Source organism: Acomys russatus, chromosome 27 (assembly GCF_903995435.1).
Source record: "Acomys russatus chromosome 27, mAcoRus1.1, whole genome shotgun sequence".
Taxonomy (NCBI): domain Eukaryota; kingdom Metazoa; phylum Chordata; class Mammalia; order Rodentia; family Muridae; genus Acomys; species Acomys russatus.
Window position 1 is genome coordinate 56,568,773 of NC_067163.1, and position 10,437 is coordinate 56,579,209.

A 10,437-nucleotide genomic window follows, 5' to 3' on the forward strand; every position below is an offset into this window, starting at 1 on the left:
CCAGTCAGCCCTCCATGACTTCTTGGAACATCAAATCTTCCTGGGAGCCCAACTTGGCTTGCAGTGGCCCCAGGTTGGCCAGTCCCACTCCCCTGAGCCCCAACTTGTCTGTCCAGGGAGCCAGGTGGATAGGGTTAAGGTTCCTGGATGCTGAGGTGTTTTACAGCTCAGAGTGTGGCTTGCCCAGGAAAAGAGAATTTTCAGTTCCCAGACGTTTTTATTTTTATGACAGGCTGTCTCCCCAGTGGCTGGGGAGCAAAGTTGTGCGCAGCCCAGCGAGAAGCTGAGGTTCCCTCCCCCAACCCATCCCCAGCACCCCCACTGTTTCCTCAACAGTGCAAAGGGGGAAACTGAGGCACAGACATTCTTTGTTGGGGATTCTGTTGTCTGGAGATTGGGGAGGGGGCTGGAATCCAGGGCTTGACATCCTTGTAACCTCATGCTGACCTGGACTGAGCCACACCCACAGCCCCCCTTGGCAGGGTGTGAAATGGGAGTGTTGGCGCCAGAGTGGGTGAGTTCGAACCTCTCAATCACTTATGACTTTGTTTCCCCAACATGTTACTCAAGGTGGGGCAGATAGAGATTGCCTTGCATACAGCAGGCACTCAATGGTGAACGGGAGTGCGAGTGGAGAGCCCCACTTGACTCCATAAGGCTCACCCCTTTCTCTCCTCAGATCCCACTATGTCTAGATGAGACGCGGGTCATCCCGCGGGGCCGTGGGGCGCGGCCCAGAACGCAGAGCCCGGCCTGTTTACCTTGTGGCGGGCTCTGGGCAGGGCCCCGGGGGCTGTCCCGAGCCGGCGCGGGGATAAATAGGCCGTGGGCTTAAGAGCGCAGACTGCAGCTGCAGCTCCGTCGCCATGGACCCCTCCGCCTGCATTCTAGTGCTCGTCCTGGCTGCCATGCGGGCGACCGGCCAGGGCCAGATGCCGCTGGGTAAAGCCGCTTAGTGGGGGACATAGGTGGACAGGAGCCCCTTGGTGCCCTCTAGGCTCGCGCGATTCCTGCTCCTTAGAGCTTGGGGTCCGCTCTCTAGCCATGTCCGAAGCTGAGAAATGAGGCAGCGGGAGCTTGGTGGTCCCCCCCCCCCCCACCGACCGTAGTGGCGAGGAGGGGTGATGGAGTGGTTGGGTCGCTCATCAGTGGTCCCTGTGGACGCAGGTGGAGACCTGGCCCCACAGATGCTGCGAGAACTTCAGGAGACCAACGCAGCTCTGCAGGACGTGAGGGAGCTGTTGCGACAGCAGGTAAGGGCACAGAGAAGGGACAGAGAAGAAAAGAGGGGAGAGACAGCGCAGGAACAGAGCGGGGAAGAGAGACTAGGACAGTATGGATGGAACGAGCTAGGGACAGGGCGCGAGGGCCAGGCGCACAGGGTCAGAGACAGGGAGACAGGGGCTCTGGCAGGGGCTTGTGCAAACGAAGGCGTAAAGTGGGTGACTGGGAGCAGCGGGCTTCCCAGTGAGGGGGTCGTGGGAGGAGGAGGGGGACCGAGACGAGGTGTCCCGCTGACCTCCTGTCCCGCAGGTCAAGGAGATCACGTTCCTGAAAAATACGGTGATGGAGTGTGACGCGTGCGGTGAGCACAGCTGGGAACATAGGGCTGGAGGAGGGGTGGAGGCACAGAGCGAAAAGGGGGAGGGAAGGGGTCCGGGGAGAGAGAGTGGACGGCGACGGAGCGGACCGGACGCCGGAGAGGAGGCAGAGGAGATGCGACAAGACACGGGACAGCTCGAAGCCAGAGGACCGCACAGCCTCAGGGCGCACGCGCGCGAGCACGCCCGGGCCCCAGCCTGGGCTAAGAAGGAGCCTTCTGAGGGGCGTGGTCCGGAACGGCTCCACCCTGGGCGGGTCAAGCTCTCCTGTGGGCGCGGCCGAACAGGCTCCTCCTCTGGGCGTGGCCGAAATGGCCCCTCCCCCAGTCGTGGTCTAACAACTCCTCCTTGCCAGGGATGCACGCCGCCCGCACCCCCGGCCTGAGCGTGCGTCCCGTGCCGCTCTGCGGACCCGGCTCCTGCTTTCCCGGCGTGGTCTGCACGGAGACGGCGACCGGCACGCGCTGCGGCCCCTGCCCTCCCGGCTACACTGGCAACGGCTCGCACTGCACCGACGTTAATGAGGTGCGCGGGCTCCCCACACCCCCGCCGTCCTGACGCTACCCGGGCCGATTTCACCACAAACTCCCTCCACCCCAACTACCTCCTCATTCACTGAGGGTGCCCCCCCGGACCACCTCCTCGCAGCCCGGGTCGCCAATCCAGAAGATCTCACTTCTACAGGGGGAGCCCCACCCACGACAACGCCATCACTGTCCCAGACGCACGCCCTGACTACGCCTTCTGCCCCTACAGACCCCCACCCCGGCGATCCCTTGGACGCTGGAAGTGGCTCTCCTCAATCCTCCTCACCACTGGGGCTTGCTCGCCCCAGCCACCCTACTGCTTTGGAGAGTCGCCCTCGACGGGGCGACCGCCGCCGCCGTGCCTGCACGCCCCGGCGGCCACTTCCTCCCTCCGCTGGGGATGCCCGGCCCCCAAGTTCATTTTCTCACCCCTAAGGGGTCACAACCCCATGTCCATCAAGGCAAAGTCGCCTGCGACCCCGGGGATCTACATCCCGTGTGGCCCCCTACTCCAAGAACTGGCTAATGACCCTTAAGCGCCCGGGAAGGCAGAGGCAGGCAGACCTCTCTGAGTTCGAGGCCAGCCTGTTGTATATGGTGTGTTCCAGAGCAGCCAGGGCTATGCAGTGAGACATTGTCTCCAGCAAAACAAACTCCTTTCCAAATCCGGGAAGCCCCGAGGTGGGGCTCTCGCGGTCCAGCTTGGGGCCCATATTTCTGTGTGTTCATTTATTACAGTGCAATGCTAACCCCTGTTTCCCACGCGTGCGGTGCGTCAATACGAGCCCTGGCTTTCGCTGCGAAATGTGTCCCCCTGGGTACAGCGGCCCCACCCACGAGGGCGTGGGGCTAGCCTTCGCCAACACCAACAAACAGGTAAAGGGAGCAAGGGACCTGACTTTTATGGCAGAAGGGAATGGAAGGCATTTTGTCCAGAAAACTCGGTCCACATCCTCCTTCGGGCGAGGAAGTTCCTGCAGTCAAGGTGGAAAGGCTGGTTGCAAAGAGGCGTGGCCCGGGTGAAACCTGTGTGGTCTGTCCGTGTTCTCTGCCTCCCAGGTTTGCACAGATATTAACGAGTGCGAGACCGGGCAGCACAACTGCGTCCCCAACTCCGTTTGTGTCAACACCCGGGTAAGGAAGGCAGGGATGGTGAGGATGGCGCCCGCAAGGCGCTGGTGGGTGACCCGCTGACAGACCGCGCCTGCGCACAGGGCTCCTTCCAGTGCGGCCCCTGCCAGCCGGGCTTCGTAGGCGACCAGACGTCAGGCTGCCAGCGGCGTGGGCAGCGCTTCTGCCCTGACGGGTCGCCCAGTCCGTGCCATGAGAAAGCAGACTGCGTCCTGGAGAGAGACGGCTCGAGGTCGTGCGTGGTGAGTGCAGACACACAGGTCACGGAAGAGGGGTCCCGGGGCTCGGGTGTCTGTGGACATTTCCACCGACTCCCCTGTGCAGTGTGCTGTCGGCTGGGCCGGCAACGGACTCCTGTGCGGCCGTGACACGGACCTGGACGGTTTTCCGGATGAGAAACTTCGCTGCTCAGAACGCCAGTGCCGCAAGGTGAGCAGGACCTGGAGGGCGTGACCTGGAGGGTGTGGTGATCCAGATAGACAGCCCCTCACCCCCCGCATGCCTGCTCCCCAGGACAACTGCGTGACAGTGCCCAACTCGGGGCAGGAGGACGTGGACCGAGATGGCATCGGAGACGCTTGTGACCCAGATGCAGACGGGGATGGAGTCCCCAACGAGCAGGTAAGGCGATGGGAGGGCCTCTGGGTTCGGTCCTCCTTGGAGATGAGATGGGCAAGTCTGGAAAGTGATCTCTAAATTTTATTACATTTATTTATTTGTGTGTGTGCGCGCGCACCTGAAAGTGTGACGCGGTGTGTGTGGGTCGAAAGGCTACTTGGAGTCTCTCTCCTTACACCGCATAGGCTCCAGCGGGAAGCGAGACTAAGGCTTTTCTATTCCTCTGCCAGGCAACCGGGACATGATCCCGGACTCTCCATGCTGACCCCGATTCACTTGCCCCGCCCTCTAGGACAACTGCCCGCTGGTTCGAAACCCAGACCAGCGCAACTCGGACGGCGATAAGTGGGGAGATGCGTGCGACAACTGCCGGACTCAGAAGAACGACGACCAGAAAGACGCAGACAGGGATGGGCGGGGCGACGCCTGTGATGACGACATTGATGGCGACCGTGAGCGTGCTGGGAAGTGAGGGGTGGGACCTGTCTTCCCAAGTGGAAGTGCCTGCGAGGCTTGAAAGGTGGCCTGGTGTGGCCAAAGTCAAGCAGCGGGGGAAACATGAAGCCAGGTCTGGGCGAAGAGGGCTGAGACACGAGGGAGGGGAATGTCATCCGTCTACCGTCCAGGGAGATGCCCTTGAGTTCTCAGACGCTCAGTGTAGCGCCCTGGGCTGGCTTCCACGTGACATAGCAGGTGATGGCCTGGAGCCTCTGTTCCCCCTGTGGTCCGCGGCTGAGTACTGGGGATGACGGTGTGCACACACACATCCTGCTTGTCCATACTTTTTAAATTTTACACTTTTGTTATTGTTGTTGTTTTGAGACAAGGTCTCTCTCTACATGACCCTGGCTGTCCTGGAATTCACTATGTGGACAGGCTGGCCTCAGACTCACAAGAGATACACCTGCCTCTGCCTCCTGAGTGATGGGATTAAAGGCGTGCAGCACACAGCTTCTTTTTTTTTTTTTTTTTTTGGTTTTTTGAGACAGGGTTTCTCTGTGTAGCGTTGGCTTTCCTGGACTCACTTTGTAGGCCAGGCTGGCCTTGAACTCACAGCGATCCACCTGGCTCTGCCTCCCGAGTGCTGGGATTAAAGGCGTGCGCCACCACGCCCGGCCTACAGCTTCTTTTTTTTTTTTTTTTTCTTTTTTTTTTTCTTTTTGGTTTTTCGAGACAGAGTTTCTCTGTGTAGCCTTCGCTGTCCTGGACTCGCTTTGTAGACCAGGCTGGCCTCGGATTCACAGCAATCCGCCTGCCTCTGCCTCCTGAGTGCTGGGATTAAAGGCGTGCGCCACCACGCCCGGCACACAGCTTCAAGTTTTTTTTTAAAAAGTTATTTATTTACTTTTGTCAAGACAGGGTCTATGTAGCTGAAGCTGTCCTAGAACTCACTATATAGACTAGGCTGGTCTTGAACTCACAGTGATCTGCCTGCCTCTACCTTTAGAGTGTCAACACACCCAGCGTTTTTTTTTTACATTTTAATTTTCTATTCTGTGTACATGCACCTGTGTGTGCCGTGACAAGCATGTGGAGGTCAGAGGGCAACCTGCACTGTAGGAGTGGGTTCTTTGGGCACATAGGTTCCAGAGGTTGAATTTGGGCCAGCCTCTTGGCTGTCGGCTCTTTAAGACCCCATGGAGCTGTGATGACACCATCCTGGCCTGGCCCTATTCTTAAGACCCTGCCTTAGCTCCCTGATTTGTCTCAGGAATACGAAATGGAGCTGACAACTGCCCCCAGGTGCCCAACTTTGACCAGAGCGACAGCGACGGTGATGGTGTCGGGGATGCCTGCGACAACTGTCCCCAAAAAGACAACCCGGACCAGGTGGGCCACTTTCTATGTGAGCTTAGTTGGGGGCCACGATGGGTCCTGCTAAGGGCAAGCTGGGGGTGGGAAGACCTCGCTGTGGTGTTGGGGGTGCTGATGGCTTCTGAGTCCTCAGCCCCGACTGTGACCCCTCACCCCATTCCAGAGGGACGTGGACCACGACTTTGTGGGGGATGCCTGTGACAGTGACCAAGACAAGTAAGGAGCCCTTAGGGAGGTGGCAGCCGAGTGGCATGTGACCACCCCCTCCCAGAGTCTCATGGTCCCCATCTCCACACTCTAGGGACGGGGACGGACATCAGGACTCCCGAGACAACTGCCCCACGGTGCCCAACAGCGCCCAGCAAGACTCAGACCACGATGGCAGGGGCGACGCCTGTGATGACGACGACGACAACGACGGAGTCCCCGACAGCCGGGACAACTGCCGCTTGGTGCCCAACCCAGGCCAGGAGGACAATGACCGTAAGGGGGTGTGGGCGTGGCGGGCAGCCAGTGTGTGGAGGGGGCGGTGTCTGGCGTGGGCGTGGCCAGCAGCTAGCACAAGCTGTTGGAAGGGGCTTGAGCTCAGTCCACAGTGGCGGCTGGTGTGCCACCCCCTTTCAGGGGATGGCGTGGGTGACGCGTGTCAGGGCGACTTCGACGCCGACAAGGTCATAGACAAGATCGATGTGTGTCCCGAGAACGCCGAGGTTACCCTCACCGACTTCAGGGCTTTCCAGACGGTTGTGCTGGACCCTGAGGGTGATGCGCAGATCGATCCCAACTGGGTAGTGCTCAATCAGGTGCGGCCAGGGCCGGGGTGGCGGTTTAAGGGAGCCCACGTGTCCCCTCAAGCAAGAACGGCACCACTGGGCGCCTTCTTGAGGCTCCTGTTCTTCCAACCTCACCAGGGAATGGAGATCGTGCAGACCATGAACAGCGACCCCGGCCTGGCTGTGGGTGAGGAGGGGCGGGGCGAGGGTGGAGGCGTGGCCACGGAGGGCGTGGCCACAGAGCAGCACCTGTCAGCCTAATGTGGCCTTGGAGGGACAGGCACTTAATGGTTTGGACCTGGGAAGGGTGAGGCCTTGGGAGCACGGCAGGGGGCGGGATCCCTGAGAGCCAGGGCATGGAAGCCGATGGTATGGTATGTTGGGGGTGTGGCCTTGTTTGGGGGAGCCTGGTTGGGAGGGGCGGGGCCTGGCTCTGAGATGTCCAGAATAAGAGTACTTCTGACTTCTGACGGTGGCCTCCATTTCTGTCCTCCCATCCGCAGGTTACACGGCCTTCAACGGCGTGGACTTCGAGGGCACGTTCCACGTGAACACGGCCACTGACGATGACTATGCTGGCTTCATCTTTGGCTACCAAGACAGCTCGAGTTTCTACGTGGTCATGTGGAAACAGATGGAACAGACGTACTGGCAGGCGAACCCCTTCCGGGCAGTGGCTGAACCAGGGATCCAGCTCAAGGTGCTGGCTGGACTGTGCCCTCCTGGTCCCTGTGGCCTGCACACACTGCCCCCTCCCACCGTCGCACCTACTGTCACTACCACGGGCTTCAAGCTCCCCACAAGCCCCCAGACACCCTTCCAGGAGGGATGGGGAAGATGCCTCCTCAGCTAAGGTGCTTGCACTGGAGTTTGGAGCCCCCAGAACCCACATGAATGCTAGGTCTGCATGGTGGCCCACCTGCCATTCCAGCCTTGAAAGGTAGATACAGGATCCCCAGAGCAAGATGGCTAGTGAGACTAGCCACAACCAGGAGCCCCAGGCTTCATCGAGAGACCCTGCCTGATTAGAATAAGGTAGAAAAGCTATTGATGAATCTGACAACATCCACCCTTCATCTGCAGGTGCATGCACCCACACACACACACAGAAACACGCATACATGGAGTAAAAAAAAAAAAAATCAAAGATAGACCCTGTCTTCTCCCCCCAAAAAAGAATAGGAAAAAATTCCCTTAAGGCCACCGCATGTCCCTTTGGGCTCCCAAGCCTGTCACAGAGCTCTAAATTTCCCTAGACACCCTATATCCTCCCACAGGCAGCCACAATAGGTCCCCAAGGTCTCTAGATCCCAGCTTATCCAAGCACCCTACAAGCCACCAGTCCCTGTGCACCGCTAAGGCAATCTACACACTTCCAGCATGCCCACTTGCCTCCTCCCGGGAGCCCTCACTTGCTCTCCCCTGCCCCAAGCGCCTTCTTTGTAGTCCACTTCGGCCTGCTCCACTAGACACGGCTCTGATCGCTTCCCTCCCATGGCTGTGGCAGGCTGTCAAGTCCTCCACGGGTCCCGGGGAGCAGCTCCGAAACGCACTGTGGCACACGGGTGACACGGCATCCCAGGTACGGCTGCTATGGAAGGATCCTCGTAACGTGGGCTGGAAGGACAAGACATCCTACCGCTGGTTCCTGCAGCACCGGCCTCAAGTCGGCTACATCAGGTGGGGACCACCCTGCAGCTGCTGAGCTGTGCTGGGGATGCGCCACTTTGGGGCAGCTCTAGGAGAAATGGGCTGCGTTCACAGTACAGCACGGGCCTCTGGGCACGTGGTCCTCAGCACCTCCTGTGTACAGGGCGCCTGGCATGCATTCTCTTCTTTTCTTTTCTGTGTAGCCTTGGCTGTCCTGGACTCGCTTTGTAGACCTTGAACTCACAGAGATCTGCCTGCCTCTGCCTCCTGAGTGCTGGGATTAAAGGCGTGCGCCACCCCACCCAGCTTTGGCACATTCTCAGAGGGAAACTGAAGGAGCATCCCTTCCCAGCCTGTATCTCGAGTGAACCAGAGGGGGGCCGAGTGTGGCAATCTCATTTCACTGGTCCCATTCACAGGGTGCGCTTCTACGAGGGTCCTGAGCTGGTAGCTGACAGCAACGTGGTGTTGGACACGGCCATGCGTGGTGGCCGCCTGGGCGTCTTCTGCTTCTCCCAAGAGAACATCATCTGGGCTAACCTGCGCTACCGCTGCAATGGTGAGCTAGGGGCCAGTGGGCAGGGTTCGGGTGGCTCCAAAGAGCCTTGCTCACCTGTCGCATTTCAACCTGCAGATACAATCCCTGAGGACTATGAGAGTAACCGGCTGAGGAGGGCCTAGGGACCCTAAGTGGGGCCCTGCTGCCTGATGGACTGTGGTGGCCTGTGTTTGGGGGGGGTCTGGCATCCCTCTGGAGGGGTGTCTGGCCAGGGGAGGAGAGGCTAATAAAGTGTGTCCGCGGGGGACTGGCTGGCTCTGGTCTCTGTTGGTGAGGGGTTAGGCCTGTGCTGTGCTCCTTAAGATGGCCTGGGGCATTTGACTCACTAAAGAAGCTGGTATCCCCAGAATATTCCAAGGTATGCTCAGGTTTGAGGAACCCTAAAGTCACTGAATGGCTCAGTGAGAGGTGTGCAAGGGGCTCAGGCCTGTGTGTGGCACAGCTATAGCAGGATGAGGTGGGGGGAGAGAGGAAAAAGAGGAAGAGGCCCAGACGAAAACATTGGGTTTTTATTACATTTCATTACAAAGGGCGCAAAAAATACAAAGAAGCGTCTGCGCCAGAAGGTGGGGCGGGCGGCCGTGCGTGCCCTGAGCAACCTGACCCCCAACTGCGGTGCCCATGCACACAGTCCACAGAGTGCGCATGCTGGGGGCAGAGCCAGCCTGGGCACGGGGCGCGGGTGGGGGTGAGGAAGGGGAATGTGGGACCAGCCATTTGCATATATCAGAGGGGCTGCCCAGCCCATGGTGGTGGTTCCTACTGAGGGTGAGATGGGGCCTGGGGCCTGAAGGACCAAAGATGGCCTCTGGATTTAAGGCCACAGCTCTGTCCTCTTGTCCCCCTGTGATCAGAACTGTTTGGCCAGCTGGGTTAGATTAGGTTGGGCCAGGGTCACCCTGACAAATGTCCAGCCCCGGGGAACGGCTGAGTGCAGCAGGTGTAGCTGGTTACAGTCATAGGCCCTGCTGCTGTCCCTGCCCTGCCCAGGAGGTTGAGAAAGCAACCTAATCCAAGCAGGGTTGAGAAAGAGGGAAACCGGGGTTCAGGGCACTCCACGGACTTGGGCGCACCCCATCACTCAGGCTCAAGAGGCTACAGGTCCCTCCCATCTCCCACCCCGATGGGGAGACGTGGGTCTGACCAGTGGGTGGTGGGCATCTGTGGCACACTGAAGGCCATGCCCAGGACAAGAATGGCCAGGGTCTCCAAATCACTCACCAGGCCCCTGAAGAAAGTGGGGACCCCAGGAGCCAAGAAAAAGAGGGGTTAAAAGACCAGGTACCACCACACAAGGCAGACCTTGGGGTCTCCCTCCAGAAGTTGAGGCCACAAGGGGTAGACTGCACCATGGTGCCCTGACCTGGACACCTCTTGAGGGGCAACATCCAGGCCTAGGGCATGACTACAGCACTGACCTGACCCCACGCCTGTGCTCACGGCTCCGTCAGGACCCTGGTGCCAGTAGCCCTCAGCCTGTGGCTGGACTGGGCGCCTGGGGCGGAATCTTCTTTGGGAAAACCAGACAGAATACAGAGAACGGACTCTAGGCCCACTGTGACAAGAACAGTGGCCGCCGGCATTGGCACAGGGTGTCCGCCCCCACACCTGCTCTTGTCCTGAGTGCCAGGGCTGTGACTTTTGACATCAGGCCCAATGTGCCAGCTGCCAGCCAGCTTTACTTATGAGCTGTGCAGTGACATGTGGGTTCCACTAGGGGGCTCCCCTGGATAAGAGTCTTCCAGAGAGCTGACCATTACACT

The 10,437-nt window shown here is 59.4% G+C and overlaps 1 protein-coding gene across 1 annotated transcript; it reads left to right on the forward strand.

The window, feature by feature from the left end:
* Window positions 1-818: 818 nt before the first annotated feature.
* Window positions 819-8,913, forward strand: Comp (cartilage oligomeric matrix protein). Its single transcript, XM_051169552.1, has 19 exons — window positions 819-942; window positions 1,168-1,253; window positions 1,534-1,585; window positions 1,957-2,126; window positions 2,867-3,004; window positions 3,188-3,262; window positions 3,343-3,501; window positions 3,584-3,688; window positions 3,773-3,880; window positions 4,170-4,329; window positions 5,589-5,707; window positions 5,856-5,908; window positions 5,994-6,175; window positions 6,317-6,495; window positions 6,604-6,652; window positions 6,969-7,165; window positions 7,973-8,145; window positions 8,535-8,674; window positions 8,750-8,913. The coding sequence occupies exons 1-19, from the start codon at window positions 867-869 to the stop codon at window positions 8,794-8,796; spliced, it is 2,268 nt and encodes a 755-aa protein (XP_051025509.1). The 5' UTR covers window positions 819-866; the 3' UTR covers window positions 8,797-8,913.
* The last annotated feature ends 1,524 nt before the right edge of the window (window positions 8,914-10,437 follow it).